General features: G+C 39.6%; 1 protein-coding gene across 9 annotated transcripts in view; it reads right to left on the bottom strand.

Moving 5' to 3' along the window:
- The window catches only part of FREM1 (FRAS1 related extracellular matrix 1), a 107,492-nt gene extending 90,885 nt beyond the window's left edge, over positions 1-16,607 (bottom strand). For 2 of the 9 annotated variants that reach the window (XR_012668625.1, XR_007356775.2), the window contains exons 1-2: positions 16,213-16,606; positions 1,099-1,605 (exon numbers count right to left, since the gene is read on the bottom strand). Coding sequence is in view for 7 of the 9 variants with exons in the window: in XM_048850809.2 (XP_048706766.1) it covers positions 1,099-1,329 (231 nt within the window). In the remaining 2 variants the exon portion in view is untranslated. Of the gene's footprint in view, positions 1-1,098; positions 1,606-5,341; positions 5,398-16,212 lie in introns of those variants that run through there. The other 7 variants (XM_048850810.2, XM_048850811.2, XM_048850812.2 and 4 more) reach the window with 5 other exon arrangements.
- Between the last annotated feature and the right edge of the window lie 1,608 nt (positions 16,608-18,215).

The following is an 18,215-nucleotide window of genomic DNA, read 5'->3' on the forward strand; positions in this document are numbered from 1 at the left end:
GCAGTTAAACCATTTCTACAACTCCTTTGAGACACCTGAGTGGCATAAAGAAGCTGTAGTGGGAGCAGCATGTACAGGAGTAATACCCCAGCACCACTACTCCAGCCTTCTCCCCTTGCCCTTACAGTCTGCACATGCACAGAGGCAAAATGTAACTCTCAAAGTTTTGGTTCAGTTTAGATAAGCAACTTTGGTGTGAAAAAATTGTTATCCAGACCACAAATACTTCAAGAAAGAGATTTACTCTGGGTAGTTTGATACTTCTGCTCGCAAAACCAGGAAGCAAGGAGAAGATTATACATATATTAGACTGCATATATTAAAGTTAAACCTACCTTTTCCAATCTTGGGGGGAAATACAGTTTGATAATGGTTTGTTTTGTGTCTATTCATCTTTTATCAGTGCCAGTTTGTCCATGCTTATTACTACTAATAGCTTCTTTCTAATAAACTCAGATGGTGGAATTTACCAGAAAGATTAGATGAAAGGTGATATATGAAGTACACTTTGATGTTGCTACATATTAGAAATGTAAAGAGATAACAAAATCCTTTTATATATTTCCCATCTGTTAGTAATCTGGTGGTTGAGAAGCAAAACAAATAACACTGTATGCAATGTGCTTAATGTATCTGATGATTATTTTTTAATTGCTCCCAATGTAGTGACTGCGTGACTAAAATGTAAAGAGTTTTAGCCTTCTATGCATTACCCTAGGGACACTGGTTATCCTCACTAAACACAAACAAGCAGCTGCTAGGCTACACACTGGCTCCTAACAGAAAGTTTTGAAAGAGCTGCTGATTTAGTTCATCATAGTGGAAACCAGATACAGGTCAACTCAACCTTCATGTGCAGGTGTTACTGTATTCATGAACAAAATGTTTTCAGCACTAGGGATATAGTTCTCATCCAACCAGCTATTTTTAATAAAAAATTAAATCTCACTCACAAAGGTGGTTATTACTATGCCTGTTCATTATTACCCCACCCTTTCAGATGACTGTTCCTTACAATAAAACTATTTCATGGCCTTTAAGACACACACACACCCTACCCAAGAGACAACAGTGCAGTAAAATTCTGATCCTACATACCTGTGGAGTTAGTTTCCCAACCCTCTGCGTTATTGGCTCATTAATCACAACTTCCACTTTGCAAGCATCTTTCTCTCTGGGAATGGAAAACTGCAGGTCATCTTCTGACAGGAAGACAGACTGGCCCTTCATCACTTTCACCCCAAGGTTGACACTGATAAAGGAGGAGGAGACGCATCTCAGGATAACAGCGAGCAGTGGAAACAAACTGCTATTCTCAAAAGGCTTCATATTATTAGGGAAATCCAGTTCCCGTCAACTAGTAAAAGTCCTAAACAAAAGAGGTCTTCTCTTCGTTCTCCAGCAGAGTTTCACCATATAGCCAAGGGGAACGACTTTAGTCTCAGGCAATAACGTACTGTATGTTTTCTATTAAGATATGCCCTTGTGATTGAAATTTGGACAAGGGTGCCTTTCAAAGTCTTCTTGGGCTTTAATAAAACTCGTTGATCAATCGTGACAAAAATGATGGATGTGCTTTCAGCGTGCTTTAAATGTCTGCTAATCCTGCAAAAGATAGAGGAAAAAATGGCATGAAGCAGTGAGCATCTATTGAAAAGACAGGCAAAGAGATCTGTCATCAGTCCCACAACTGCAGGTCATGTCAAATAGTACACTAACTTGACCTCTAGGCAACATTAAGTGGTCAGAAAATGGATAATTTAAAAATGGCACCATCTCACTCAACAGATCTGCTCCTTATATGAATTCCGAGTTGTTCCCGCTGACTTGAAGTATACATACACACACACTAAATCTGGAGTACATATAGAATCCTATATACCCTACTTTTTACTACTGGTAGCACTGCGATGCCAACACAGCTAGGAGAGACTGAACTGGATTCTAGTCTGACTGGTGTATCAAGACAATAGCTAAGTAGGTTCCAAATGGAAATAGACATAGTTCTCCAGATTCAATATAGCTGAATGAAGGGGAGTGGAGCAGCTGTCTGTTTGTTAAATCTACCACTGCCTTGCAATGATAAGCTGAAAAAAAATCACTAGCCTCCAACTTAATGGACCCTACCAAGACCCAATCCTTTATTCTCCCTCCGCTGGCTCAGCCGTAGCAGGTTCACTGGAGCACGAACATAAGTGTATGGCATGATGTTGCACTGCAACATTAAAATTGTTGTTGCTGCTCCTGTCAAAGCTGAGAAGAGGCTGATGCAACCAATCGATCAATGGACAAGGGAAATGTTTGTAGGGAAAATGAATTATTTTCAAATATGTCAGTGAAAACAATAGGAAATAAAAATTACTTGATGTCTCTTAAAGCTCTTAGTTAGAGTTAACCTTCATCCTTCTGAGGTGGATAAACTGAGTACCAGTAAGTTTATTTTGCCTGTGGTTCTTTGAATGACATGTTTATAAATGAAGGACCTTTTTAAAAAGCAGCTGTACTCTTCTCAGGAAAAACAGTCTTTCTAATGTCAAAAAGTCCACCTAGCTAGCTAGGTGTTTAGTTGACCCTCATCTCCTTAACACCTGAAAGCAGAATTTAAAATTTCCCAAACTAATCGAAGATGTTTCACCAAGTTTAGAGAATGACTGTATTTTAATTAAATCTGATAAGCTCTTAAACATCTCCACAATGGGAAAGCTACAGGTTCTGACAGACATTCCTTAAGTTTCTATAAGAAATTTACTCTCACTCCCTATTTACACAGAATGTCCAAACTAATGAAAGTTGTACTGCCACCAGTTGTCTTTCCCCCAAAATGATAAAAATCCAGAACTGCCGACCTCTCATTGCCTCCCTTCCTTAATGGCAACAGTTAAGTCCTTGCTAAAGTGTTTCCCAGTAGACTGGCCCCACTGCTCCCTACAATACCGATCAGTCTGACTTTATATTTTATTGAGCAGCCAACAGTAGTTGTAGAAAATTGTTAAACATTATTTACTTCCTACAATACCACAAGACTGAACCACTCACTTTGGCCTCAATTCAGCAAGGCACTTAAGCATGTACCTAGCTTTAAGCATGTGACCTCAATGGAACTACTCACATTCTTAATCTTAAGCACATGATTAAGTACTTGGGCCCTCTAAACTTCAACTCAGAGAAAACATTTGACTATTTCCTAGGGTGGTGGGATTTTGTTTGTTTGTTTTAATATATATTTGAAACCCTAGAAGCTTTCACTTTTGGTCTCAAATTATATGCATGGGTCAGACTATCTCAGCAAAATCCAACTCTGACAGAACTGACTAAGAACGTACAATCAGAGTCCTTTAAACTTGCAACAGCGACCTGTCAGAGTTTTTCATTAGTCCCATAATTGTATGCATTGGTCACTGAGCCCCTAGCCATTGCCCTTTGATCATCTTCATTTACTGAAGAAGTTAAAAGTGCCAGCCATGAACATAAGCTTTCACTCTTGGCTAACAACCTGCTTATACACTTCACCTCTCCTCGAAATTCTCTCTGTCAGGTACGAGATTTGCTTTTTAGGGAAGTTTTCCAGCTTGAAAACTAACTTAAATAAATGAGGAGTACTTGTGGCACCTTAGAGACTAACCAATTTATTTGAGCATGAGCTTTCGTGAGCTACAGCTCACTTCATCGGATGCATGCCGTGGAAACTGCAGCAGACTTTATTTATACACAGAGAATGTGAAAAATTACCTCCTCCCACCCCACTGTCCTGCTGGTAATAGCTTATCTAAAGTGATCATCAGGTGGGCCATTTCCAGCACAAATCCAGGTTTTCTCACCCTCCACCCCCCCACACAAATTCACTCTCCTGCTGGTGATAGCCCATCCAAAGTGACAACTCTTTACACAATGTGCATGATAATAAAGTTGGGCCATTTCCTGCACAAATCCAGGTTCTCTCACATCCCCCCCAGCCCCCTACACACACAAACTCACTCTCCTGCTGGTAATAGCTCATCCAAACTGACCACTCTCCAAGTTTAAATCCAAGTTAAACCAGAACATCTGTGGGGGGGGGGGGTAGGAAAAAACAAGAGGCTGGGGGGGATGTGAGAGAACCTGGATTTGTGCAGGAAATGGCCCAACTTTATTATCATGCACATTGTGTAAAGAGTTGTCACTTTGGATGGGCTATCACCAGCAGGAGAGTGAATTTGTGGGGGGGGGTGGAGGGTGAGAAAACCTGGATTTGTGCTGGAAATGGCCCACCTGATGATCACTTTAGATAAGCTATTACCAGCAGGACAGTGGGGTGGGAGGAGGTAATTTTTCACATTCTCTGTGTATAAATAAAGTCTGCTGCAGTTTCCACGGCATGCATCCGATGAAGTGAGCTGTAGCTCACGAAAGCTCATGCTCAAATAAATTGGTTAGTCTCTAAGGTGCCACAAGTACTTCTTTTCTTTTTGCGAATACAGACTAACACGGCTGTTACTCTGAAACCTTAAATAAATCAGCAGTCACCCCCTGCTAAATCCCTGGAGAAAAGACACCAATCACATCACCAGCAGCTACTTCTACTCTCTTGGAGAACAGACTGTTGAACAGTAGGAAACAGATTTTATACAAACTCCCATCTATCTTTTGGAGTGCCTTAAAATCCTCTAAGTGGAAAGATATAGCATCAGGTCCTTCTACCCCTTCCCCATTTTGTATTCCAACCCCACAAATTCTCCAACCTGGTCAAGTCTGAATAAGAATGTGGGTAGGGAGCACCAAGGATTGCTCCTACCCACCTCCATAACCGATGCAAAGGTAAGCTTGTATACAAATATGTGACTGGCTGCGGACCTGCCTGAAACACATTCCAAATATATTTCTTCTCTGCTGTGTCCCTTCACCACAATATGGTTCAGCACCATCTCACCACATAACAGTGAGACCCATGATAACAGCTAATGACCTGATGAGCCTCCTCCTCCTAGTGTACTTCAAACATTGCATCCAGTGTGCTCTGCAGTATTTGCCTGCTGAGTCCCATCAGTGGTGCAGTAGGTATATTGCCAGTAATTAGCTAATGTGTACTGTCCTTAACTGGACGGAATCACACTGCTCAGCTGTGTGTCATAGCTAGCAATTCATGGAAATACTTCTTTAGTTCAAGAGGTGGAATTCTGTGTTTTCATAGTAGGAGGATCCTACTATGCTCCTACGCCCACACTGATGTGAAGTTCCAAGTGATTGTGGTATCCAACATACGATAATTGTGAAAATTTAGGTGGCAAAGATTTGTTACAGCATTCATTTATAAAGTGTATTGGCATCTTTCTGGATTAAAAACAGTATTAGAAGAAATCATTACCACATCAAATTCAGACCAGGTGTAAGTACAGCTCCACTGGCTTCCCCAGAATTGGACTCACTCACAGTTGGTCCGGATTTGACTCCAAGAAGGCGAGTAATTTGCTGAGCTGATTAGAGAACAAATTGATTTATGTTGTTGCAAAGTATTTTTAAATAGTCTGCATTTCATCTGTGCTGTCCATTAAGAATGACAAGGTCAAGCTTTTATATACTGGCACTGAAAATTACTTGGCATATGACTCTACCTTTTTTCTATCCTTGTATCCCAATAAGTGCAAATCAATCAAGTATCCTCCTTTTCTTAGAAGGGTTTTCTTCACATGTTACATCATTAGAGGATTAACAGTTTCATGAAAAATATCTTCAAAAACTTTGGAAACAACAGATTTTACAAATGTGAAACTAATACTTAACTCTGAGAAAGACCAAAACCAAAAGCACATTGCAGTAATGTATTCTGGCCCACCTGACTTATAGAATGTAAATATATACAGTGAAGATTTACGAATGATCGCAGTGAATGAGCAAGTTACTCTGTTAAAACCATGGATGCAACAGTCTACATTACTAGCTTCCTTGTAATTTCACCCATAGCAGAGGCAGGTAGACACAACTCCTCAAAAGACTGTCATACCACCCACCAAGATGGCAGCTGAAACAAAAATTTCCTTTGAAAGCTCTGGGATATCTTGAATTATAGGATGGCAAGTGGGGCAAAGTGCTTTGATTCACACTCAAGTTCCTGATTGGTTTATATGTTGTAAAATACATTTTCTTTTCTCTTCAAGAAAAAAATCCATATAACATTTTATTTAATCATGGGTAGCCAGCTAGCATTGTAGATGACTTGTTTCACTTCCTGAGTTCCCGTCTGCAGTTCCTACACGTGGTGTTTCCAAATCAGCATTTCCTAACACATACAAACTAGGGCAACCCAGGACAAAAATAAATCATCATAATAAGTGCAATTATTCAGGAATGAATAGAAATATATTCTCTCTGTTCATAACTATGTACATTTGTAACTTGTTCTGAAGGAAAAAACCCTCCAAATGTACTTACTTGCAGTTTATTTAAACAGCTACTTAATCCACCTCGACATCTTTTTGGATTTCAATTTATTTACTAATCTGAATTGTTTCTGCAATACATGGTGCTTTATGGAAAAATAAAAGGAGACAAAGTCTCCACAGCTAAGAAATTACAGCCCAGGAGCCCAGTCATTCAAACCCTTAATGGGATAACTCACCTGAGTAAGGGGCTGCAGGATTAGGCATTAAATTACCCTACACAGATGGGTAATGGATATAACTAACAATTGAATCTGGATACCTGTTGTTGAAGTTTGGCATGTATCTTGCAGTGCCAATTATTAGAGTATATCAGCTGTAATCCTGGTATCCTTAGAATGACACCTCATCCCAGCCTCTAAACATACCTATAGTGGAGACTGTTAGGGGTCTTCCCTATCGCCAGACCCTCTCTTTGTTAGAGGACATTAGCAGTGGGAGGGGTAGGTCAAGAAGTGGAATTCCTGAGTGCTGCCACGCTGCAACATTTAAAGCTGTGCATTGAGTGCCAAAAGACAGAATGACTGTGGATTAGATGCATAACATTTTCGTCTATGCAAGCCAATGCAGAATGAATGAGGCACAGCTACCATAGAACGGGGACTGCTTCTCACCTTCTAAACCTTTGACCAGTTACAGATAAGATGCCAATTTCTTAAGACACAGAGGGTGTTTAGGTAGGAAGAGCATGACTCCTGATTTTTGGGTTTGACTAGAACATTAACTATCCTGTAGCACTTTGTCAATGATTGCAAGGGGTCAGGCCCTCAGGTTTACATCTGACCCAACTGATGGCATCTCCAGTAGATCAGAGCTCTCTCACAGGGTCATTGGTTCACACTGAAAACTTTTCTTTTAATCCACAGACAAGATACAATCAGATACAGGGATGAACTGATAGGTGTGTCCCCTGAAGTATTATTAACAGAACCCAACACTATTTAGCTTGCAAGACATGATGGAATCAGAGTCTGGGCAGTGTGACTGCAGGATGAGAACTAGTTAAAAATTGATATTGTTTGGGAACATTGTTGTTTACTTTATGTGCTGCCTGTGTGCCTGAAAAAGTGAAGAGCCCTACTGTTTATCCAGATAAGAAGCATTTCCAGGGTCTGGGTCATAATGCTGCTTTCACCCACATCATACTTACATGTATTTCTTGACTCTGACTAAGAGTGAGCTGATCTATTTTCTGTGCTCCTGGACACTGTTCCATAAACTCAGGGCAATGACATAGGTAAATATGCCAGAAGCTGGGAATGGGCAATAGGGCATGGATTACTTGCTGATTATCTGTTCTGTTCATTCCCTCTGAAGCACCAGGCATTGGCCACTGTCAGACGACAGGATACTGGGCTAGATGGACCTTTGGTCTGACCCAGTATGGCCATTCTTATGTGCTCTCATGCAGAACTAGTTGCCCTGTGTCAAATAGTAAGGGATGTGTGAGTGCAGGAAGAGGGTTAATCAGAATTAGGCAGTTTTCTCTCATTACCCCTGGAAAACATGAGTGAAGAATTTGGCTTTTTTTATGGGAGGGTGGGGGGCAGAGTATGTGGAGGGGCATGGCGTGGGAAGCTTCTTCTCTTTGAAATGCTGGATGATAGACCTATTGTCCTGTTGTCACTGTCTGTCATAGGCTTGTTTTAATCAATTGTGCCTGAAGGTGTAACACTAACAGACCCCGGTCGTTGGGGGGGTGGGATCGAACCTGGGGCCTCTGAAGCTTAGTGCATGAGCCTCTACCACATGAGCTAAAAGCCCAGCTCAGGCTGCAGAGCAGACTCCTTTTATATCTCTCTCTAAGTGGCCTCAGTGCCACTAGATGGGACACAACACCACACCTAGAAGGTGTGTGGGTTACACAGGCAGTGCTGTTATATCAGTGCACACATACACGCCATATGTTCCTGCCATTTTGTTCATTACAATGCTGTCTCTTTAAGTCTTTAAAAATGATAACCTTGTTTTTTTCCGTCACTTACACTGTGGCTGCAAAACGAAAGGACATAAGGGATCCTTTTCCGTTATACCAAAGCATGAAAATGAAAGATATGAAAGTGAGAGCCTTGAGCGTGACGTTCTCCATTCAGAATAAGGCCAAATTTAAATCTGGGAATTATTACTGCAAGTCATTCAAGCAATCAGTGGATAAAACCATCTCAAAGTAGGATGCCTTGTCTCACATCAACAGGAGCACAAACATTATTTTGAAACAGTCTGCTCCTTTTTAAAAATTTGTGCCATTCTTAAACCAGGAGTTGCTTTGCTAGAAATATACATTCCAGGCACTACAAAAGCGTACCTGAAATATCATAGTATCCTTCCAAACTTGTGTGTTATGGAAACTTAATAAGGCTCAGTCTTTCCATCAGATACACCTGTGCAACTCTCACTGAAGACTACAGGAGCTGACCACCTGTTCTGAGGGAAGACTTTGGCCCAAAAATGTCTTAAATCCACAATCAAACAGCAGGATTTAAGACAGTCTTTAAATAACCAATATGCAATTTAAAAGAATCTGTAGGAAATATTCCAGCATGATCTGACTTATTTAGAACTTGTGAATGGTACAGAAATCTTTGTGCATGCTATAGGCCTGATTCTAATCACAATTAATCTGATGTAAATCAGGAGTAACTCCATTGACTTCAGTGGATTTATACTGGTGTAAAACCACCATAAATAACATCAGAAATAGGCCCAATAGCTCCCAATTACAGTACAGAATACCCTATAAAAGAACTTTAATTGCTGAGGACTGAAATCAGTGGGAGTTGGATCAGGCCATAAGATCTGCACTGTGTGTGGCTCTGGGTGCCTGGGAGTTTTCACTTAGCAATTGTATTTTTTAAAGGGAGAGGGACAGTGGGGAGGGACGTGACTAGTGTGGGGTGAAAGTAGGTTTGGTTTATTTGTAACGAACAATATTAAGAAAGATTAATGTGTAGTAGAAAAAACCACATTGGAAAAAACAAAGAAATTTAAAAAACAAAATAAGTTCTAAAATTCCTTTAAGAAAGAAAAAAAGATTATTAGCCTAGTTAAAACTTAGCCAGGGGCAAAGGCAGGAACTCTGAGCTTCTAAATTATGTAGCTGTCACCTTAGACCATGCAATTAACACAAAATCGGTTCTGGCCAGTTGTTGTTTAATGTTCTAGTCCCATTCACCACAAAACACAGATTAGAGGCCATACAGAAACCAGATACTTAGCATAGCTTTTTCGCTGCATTTTGTGATGCAAGAGAACAATACCCCTCTTTTTTCCCCCTTTTCAAATAGCCCTTATATGTGTATGTAACTCCTGTATGTTACTTGACATAGCTAAAATCAAAGGACAATAAGTATTTCGGTGCATGATGCTTTAATTATTATTTCACAGCAATCTTTTTTCTCAGTCAGGGAAAATAGCCCTCAGACAGAAAACTGAATCAGATATATCCAGGTCTTCCTTGTATATCCCTCCTCTGCCACTCTGAGCTAGATCACAGAAAGGACCTGCCCTTTTTGCACTACAGCTTATCAGTACAAGGCTGGTTATGACGACAGACAACACCAAAAATGCCAATGATTCCTTGTTTCATCCACAAGGAATCATTTGTTTAACTTGTTTTATGTTTGTTGAATTACTCAATTTACTTAAAGAAAAGGAGTACTTGTGGCACCTTAGAGACTAACAAATTTAGTTGAGCATAAGCTTTCGTGAGCTACAGCTCACTTCATCGGATGCATTCAGTGGAAAACTCAATTTACTTAATATCATAACCTGACATAATGCCATGAAAATGTCTCCTGAACAACAATTGTGCATCACAAAGTTACACTATTTGAGGATGAAACTGAATTTGCTTTCCATAATAGCTCTGTTTTGGGCCTCTCCCAAGGCAGATTGCCAGTTATAGTCTATTATACTTACCTGGGTTTGTTTGTTTTATAATGTGTAGTCCTAGTGGGAGGCAAACGCATTTCAATTAAAGTCTCTCTCACACTCTCTTCATGGGTTTAATGAAAGTTAGATGTACGGCGGCTGCCCTTAAAAACTTGCCATTTTCCCTAAGATAAACACAGATATGGTTGCTTCATTGTGGAATTCCCTGATCCTAGCAGTGACTGAGGACATCCAACTACAAATAGTAATTGCGTTTCTAAAGCAACTGGAACTTTTTTAAGCGTCTCCACTGGGGAGTGTTTAAAAATGCATCCTGAGTTTATTTTTTATTGGGAAATCATCAGACAGCATTAATTCTCATGTCACTAATTTTCAGACTTGATTGTTCTCAACATAATACCACAACTGTTATGTAGTCAGCAATAGTTCACACAAGCCTAAGACATTAGACTGTTCAAGAGAAGAAACGTTGGCCTGAAAACTTAAGTTATACATAGCATCATAGGAATTTTTAAAGTTCTACCAGACAGCAATGGGGACCACTTGGACTTATCATATTTGAAGCATAGCTGAGCCTTGTATTATTGCACTGTAATGTCAGTCATAAGCACATGAGCTTAAATCCCATTGTTGAACTCAAACGCACAACCTGCTGGGCCTGGGGTGACAGCTCTACCAAGAAAGCAGCATTGTCGATACTGGAGAGCATATATATACATAACTGAAGAACAGAATGCGGGGGTGCGGGGGTGGGGGGGTGGGGAGAGGGGCAGGGAGAGAGAGAGAGAGCACGAGAGCGAGAGAGCATGGGGGAAATAGTAACAGGAAAGGAAAGAGGAAGAGATCACAGAATTTGAAAGAAAGGCTGTATTTTCCAGTAGCCACCTCAATGTCCCTTGTTGAAGCCTAATGGCTGGTCTAAATGGGGAATTCACGGGGATGATATTGCAAAATAGCTAATGTGTGAATTTAAAGCTCAATAGCTATTCCACAAGTGTATGGACACTTTTATTCTGCACTAAAAGTTCAGAGTCCGCTTCGGAAGTGGATTAACTGAAACCTCTCAAAGCACACCAAGAGCAGAATAAGAGCATCCAGACAGGGATCTAACATGGAATAGAGATTGAACAATAAGTATTCTATACCAGCTTTTCCCTGTGTAGACAAGCCCTGAAAGCACTGTATTTCTACCACTGCAACAATGAGAGATTCCAAGGACTGGATGGGACTCTTCCTAAGAGAGCAGTGCTCCATTTCTTCATCATCAAATAGAGCTCCTGGAACTTTGTAAAAGGTAGACATAGAAAGAAAAATGAAGAGGGATGAGATTTCTCTAAATTAGGAACAGATACTTTAAACTTATCTAAACAACCCAGCCCTCTTTAAAGAAAAAAAAAAACAAACCCCACACAGCATCCCATACAGTCAACAGTGCATTGTTAAAAGGGCATTGTGATTAAGTAGGTCATAGTTTCCGACAGACTAACAAGCTTGTTACACCCATTGCTGCCTCCCTTCAAAACTTTGTCTTCCACACAGCTCCTTTTAGTGCATTGCTTCTCTTTAAAGTGTTACATTTATTTGTTCATACTGTTAGAGAGTTTTAAAACTTAGATATAGAGGTTGCAGTGTTAAAAAGAGACAATTATGCTGAAGATAATTGGAGAGACCAACAGTTAAAATCAGCTCTTCCTTTTGCATTTTAATACATTTGACTCCCTACAGTTAATTTCTAGCTGCAAGACTGCACTGCATGAATACTGTAAATATTTTCCACATAAGAAGGTAACTAGGAGGTCTCTAAAAAGAAAAGGAGTACTTGTGGCACCTTAGAGACTAACCAATTTATTTGAGCATGGGCTTTCGTGAGCTACAGCTCACTTCATCGGATGCATACCATGGAAACTGCAGCAGACTTTATATATACACAGAGAATATGAAACAATACCTCCTCCCACCCCACTGTCCTGCTGGTAACAGCTTATCTAAAGTGATCATCAGGTGGGCCATTTCCAGCACAAATCCAGGTTTTCTCACCCTCCACCCCCCCACACAAATTCACTCTCCTGCTGGTGATAGCCCATCCAAAGTGAGGTCTCTGTCCTCTTCTTATTTAACCCCAGAGAAACAGCTTACCCACAAGAAGCTGGGAATGTAAAGATGAATCCATTTTACTGGGGCTCTTTTCTTACTCAGGTTCCCTGGGTGTTTTTTCAGAATCATTACACATCTAGAAAGCAACACTCTCTAAACATTCACACCCCCATGGTACATATAGTCATTAGGAATCAAGGGCTCCTTAACGTTAAAACCATACACAAATATATAGCGTTATCTTCTTGACAGCTGTCTGAAGGAAACTATATATTCCAGCTTCTGGTAGAACTTGTTTGGTGTCACTGGTAAAATATTACTTTCCACGTTATCCTTCCTTCCTCCTTTTTAATCCCTGTGGAATTATACACTGACTGAATTCCTCTGCCCTCAAATGGGAGCATAATGTTATTGTGGATGGTTATTTTAGGGATGGGCAAATCAGTTTGGGAGAAATAGGAATCTTTGCAAATCTTTGCCCATTTCCCGATCACACACCAAACTTTTTGGAAAGTTTGAAAATCAGTTAAAACCTCCCACTAACTACTCTCTCCCCAGCTACATCTTGTATGTAATTATAGGTCTTCTTGTAAGAGGTAAAAGAGTAACCTAGGGAAAAATGGGGTAGGATCTTCATTTTGCCTTATTCTGGCTCCCATCATCAAGGAGTGGGCCATGCCTCACTTTTGGTGACAAAAGCAAGTAGCTCCTCCACTGGTCTTGCTGGTTTCTCTGTTTTAGAACTAAGTGACACTCTGGAACTTCCTTACAACATGTTAAAGGATTACGAAATCCTGGAGCTTGTGTGATCCCTCACTTCCTTTTGTGTAAAGCTGGCAATTCTTAGAAAGAGGGAGGGATACTGGGCACTCTGGGTTTTTACAATCATGCTCCGTGCTTACTGTGTGACCTTCAAGCAAGTAATTCTAATGAGAGACACTAAATAATTGTTTAAAATAATGCATTCACCTCTGTAGGTCAATCAGAATTTGCAATTAACAACAATATTATGCATGTATACAGCATCTTTCATTTGATAACCTCAGATTGCTTGCAAAGAAACTTAAGTGTTGTTATTCCTACTCCATGGGTGGGGGAAAATGAAGCACAGAGCAGTTACTTGCTTGAAGGTCACACAGTAAGTCAGTAGAAAAGTCAGGAATAGAGCCCAGGTTTGCTCACTTCCTGGTCAAACCACTAGACAACACTGCCTACAGGATACTCACTACTGTTAACACTCAAGCATTCTAAAGCTGATCTTTTTTGGAAGGTGTCTCTCATCAGAATTATTCCAGGCTGGTAAATGTGGTAATTTTGGAACAAAAAAGTGTAATGCATCATTCTTTAGCAATGTATCTATCTCTTAGATAAATAAATAAATAAATTTCTTCATTGTTCAAGATGTTTGCATAGTGTATCTCCACTATGCTAACTTCATGTATTCACACGATGGCTCTAGGCAGCTGGAGAATACTTTTATATGAAAATCAGATGGAATACAGCTGCAGTTTATTTTCAAAGCCAGCTTTTACAGCCCTTTGAAACACTGCTGCAGGCATCACAATAATGGCAGCTATAGACAAAATAAAACATTTCATTATTCCTAGTCAGGTTTTTCACCTAGGTGCATAAAAGGCAGATGAATCACTCATAGGATCTCATGTTACAAACTGTGAAGGAGCTGTTGCCATCCAGTTCTGCACAGACCACCTACCTACAATATCTGGTTCCACAGACAACCATATATAGGAGAGAAGGTTATCCTTGTGCAAATTAGGCTATTGCAGAATCACTGATCATGGTAAATAGAGCTGAGTCAATAATGCTCAGTGAACAATTTAACTTCTCTTTCTGCTCATGGGATATCCACAAGCAGGGCACAATTTCTTTAGTTTATTCCTTATTCAACTAATAATGACCATTTGATCATGACTACTTTAAATGACTATTTTAAATGTATTGCTTAGATGTGATTGATCAGATCAGATGTTTCCTTTTCCCCTCACATCTGGTGTAAATGCTAAAATTCACTTACCGTGAATGTGTGTACTATTAAACTGGATCGCTTGAATTGCTGCAGAAAGTGAACACATCTTAGGCATATTCATTTAAAAATAAATTAATATCCATGGATACTTTTTGCAGCATTATTTGCCTATTTCTGCATAGAACAGAAATCCGCGCAGTAGAAAAAAGTCTCAAAGCTGAAAGGCCTCAGATATAGGATTAAAATCCAAACCAAGACTCCACAACTCTGTATATCATCAGCATACAGTTATTCCATACACTATAGACAGCTAATGGGGATAATAGTGTGGGGAATTCATTTTCTGGGAAAGTTCCCTGAGCATCAAGAATATCTCTCTTATCCCAGCAGAAATTCACCCCATAAAAGAAAGTAATCAGTGTCTAAGCTACTTGTTTTACAGTTTATCCTTAAGAGAGGGGTTGCTATTTTTGCATAGGCAGGGGAGGGAAGCAATTAAACAGCTTTACAGTCTTCATGTGGAGATCATGCGCCCACCAATTTTTTCATATAGTTGGTATTAAATCACAAAGCACTCAATTAACTTCTAAGCAAGGTTTTGCTTAAGATCACAAGAAGAATTTAGAGCCGAGGCTTTTATTCTGCGTTGGAGTACTGGGTGAAAACATCCCCATCGTAAACCCTTAAAAACGTTAGGGAAGGATCATAATGGAGATGCGGACAGACTCTTAACTACAATGGATGTTAGTGGACACTGTTAGAAAAAGAGAGAAGAAAGAGGACAAGTGAATTTAGACCATGAGGTCGTTCACTACTTAAGCACAGTGGCAGCAGCAGAAGAGCACAGTCAAGTGCCCGTGCTTCATATGGGACATACTAGGTACATGGTAGCACTGGAGATGCATGTTGCTCATTGTACCTAGCAGATTATGCAGCACTGAATCAGTTAATTGGCTCACTGAATAGATCATAAATACCAAAAAGTTTTTTGAATACTCCTTTCAGGATGTACTGTATAATTAGCAGCAACAGTTCGGCTTATTAATGCATCTCAACACAACACGGAATGAAGCTGAACAAGACACAACCAGAAAGCTGAGTTTTGGAGATTAGTTCTGTATCTATGCAAAGAAAGAGCAGAGCAAAGCACTTCCTTAAAATATTACAAATCAACGTCTGTAGAATTCAGGTCAAGAGAAGGCAGCTATCTGAACACAAACAAAAAAAATGTTAAAACTTAACTCAGATTTCTATTGCAAGATAAAATATATCCTTAAAATATGCTTTAAAAACCCAGAGTCTCCCAGCTAAAGCAAATATATCTATCTGAAGGGCTTTACTCTGCCATCTATTAATATTAAAAGCATATTCGGGTTTTGGTACCACATCTCTCTCTTTTACTGTGTTTCACTTACAAGAAAATTCAAAGAGGCCTTACTAACACATTCAAACCCTTAAGTTTAAAGAGGGAAGTAACAAAATTTAAAATTATAATGCTTTATTAGTGTACTGGTGGTAGAATAAAGACAGTTTAGAAATACATATCAATTAGTAAAAAAATTGCATTTTAAGAGAATATGATTCACTTGGAATCTTTCACTTCTAATCTTTAAAGGTAGTGTTAAACCCACTGGTAATACTTAGTGCCTCTTTTCCATATGAAATTAAAATGAATCTTTCATCCCAAATACTGTAAATATTGTCTGTATGCCTTGTTGCAACATTCAATAAAGGCACTAAATAATACTACTAGCATAAACGCTACAGCATTCAATTCATACAACAATATATTCAATAGGAGAGGGAGGACACAGAAACCATACTTACAGGTAGCAATATTTCTTCAGGAGCTTGAAGACAAGAGGATACTGGTATAAGAGGGATAATGAAAGTCACTGACCCAGTAATCTCTGATTTAAAGGGCTTGCAGAAAGAGAGAGAGAAAAATCCTATGAGGGGGCGAGAGAGAGAGAGAGAGAGCTGAAATTCCAGTCTTTCTGGTCAGCTTGGTTTTAGTTTTCTTTGTACTAAAAATCCACATTAAAAAGTCTCTTTGCCAGAGTTGCCTGCCAAGCTGCTGCCGACTTGAAAACTTCCAGAGTACAAAAGCTTCGGGCTTCCTATGATAAGGGCATTCTAAAGATGCCTTCAAATGTTTACACTAAGAAATGTTTCTCTGGCAATGAGTCCCAGATCTTTCCCTTCTGCTAGCTGAGTCTGCTGGAACTAAAAACTGAGCTCTTGGCTGCTCATTTCCCTCCCCCCACCTCCGGTTCTGTTAGACTATTTTGTTTTTCCACTATCAGTTATGTGCTAAAGCTTGATAGCAAATGGCTGTACTAGAAACCTCTCCACCCGAACCTCTTCTCCACTACTAAAAGAAAAAGTCTTTATTCAAATACAGATAAGAACATAGCCTCCATAAAAGGATAACCAGTCAGCTCTTCAGCTCATGTCAGGATGGCTAGTAAAATTAAAATCCAGTACATTACTATTGTAATGTGTTTAGATTACTACAAATTATATTCTTTCCACCAGTTGAAATATTTCAACAGGCTGAGAGTGAAATTCATATTTCAGTCCAAATATTAAAATTAAAACATGTTTGTTGCAAATATTCTTCCAAATTACAATCAAATAAAGATCAGTAATGAGTTCAGGTTCTCTCCCCTCCCACTGCCCATATATGAAACTACAGGAAATGGAAGAAGGATATACTCAATGGGCCAAATCTGGCAAGGTGTTGAGGCGCTTAGTGCCTAAAGGGCCTGGGATCAATGTTCCCTTAGCCTTTCATCTCTAGGCTTACAGTTAGAATCCCATCCAAGTCAGAGAGGACTAAAAGTTCTTGCCATGTGATGGCTTTTTGGTGCCCCACGACAAATGAGTTTAGTGGTCTAACTCCTGTTTCTAGTGGATAAGGGTTCATTGTTACAAAGCCACCACCATCACATTTAGCATTAGCTGACACCATGTTGTCAGCCTCAGCAGAGAAGCCAAGCACTAAGAGAGCATGGAGACTAAAATACTCTCAGTTCACAGTGCAGGGTGTTCCTCTAAACCAGAGCTGAAATCCAGTAGAAGAACAATATGGGGCACATGCATTTCCTTGGCTACACCCATGCTTTGGATAAACAGAAGGCTTACGGCTCCAGGATTCACAGTAAACAAGCTGAGGTTCAAATTCATCTCTGCTGTAACCCCACTAACTACCATCTATTTCCCCCCATTTACTTCAGGCTGAATTTAGCCCCCATGTAAAAAAGCACATTAAATACACACAACAAAAGTGATCAACATATTCTAAACATTAAAAACCCTAAAACTGTTGTGAAAGAAAAGCTTCCACAGATGTTCTTGTTGCTCAAGAGGCACAACTCAGAGACAGATGAAGAAAATAGTGTTAAAAATTAAAAGGGACTGTAAAAGCCCTGCCAAGTGGATTGTAATATGATACAATTTTTGCTCAAATTGTTTTAGGAAAAATGCTAGGTAACAAGTTTTTAAACTTTAAACTTCATTCTTGTGTCCTCGTGGGAAAATGCCCTGGTTTTCAGAACTGGATAAACCTTCAGATTTTATCACTTTGCAGTAAAATTTGGAACGAATATGAGTCCTATAAATGGTTTCAGTTAATTTGCTTCAGCTGCTGAACATGTCTGCTCACTAATATTTTACTTCTAATTCATTGTGATGGATGGTCTCTCTGCTTTGCACAATGCCCATGTCTGTGGTCTGGTTAGTATCCACAGAACTGCAATACAGGTATGCTGACCAAAAATGCAAGTTTCCTAACAAGTATGTTTTTAAGGAGTAACATTATCATCTCT

This window comes from Caretta caretta, chromosome 5, assembly GCF_965140235.1.
Source record: "Caretta caretta isolate rCarCar2 chromosome 5, rCarCar1.hap1, whole genome shotgun sequence".
Classification (NCBI taxonomy): Eukaryota; Metazoa; Chordata; order Testudines; family Cheloniidae; genus Caretta; species Caretta caretta.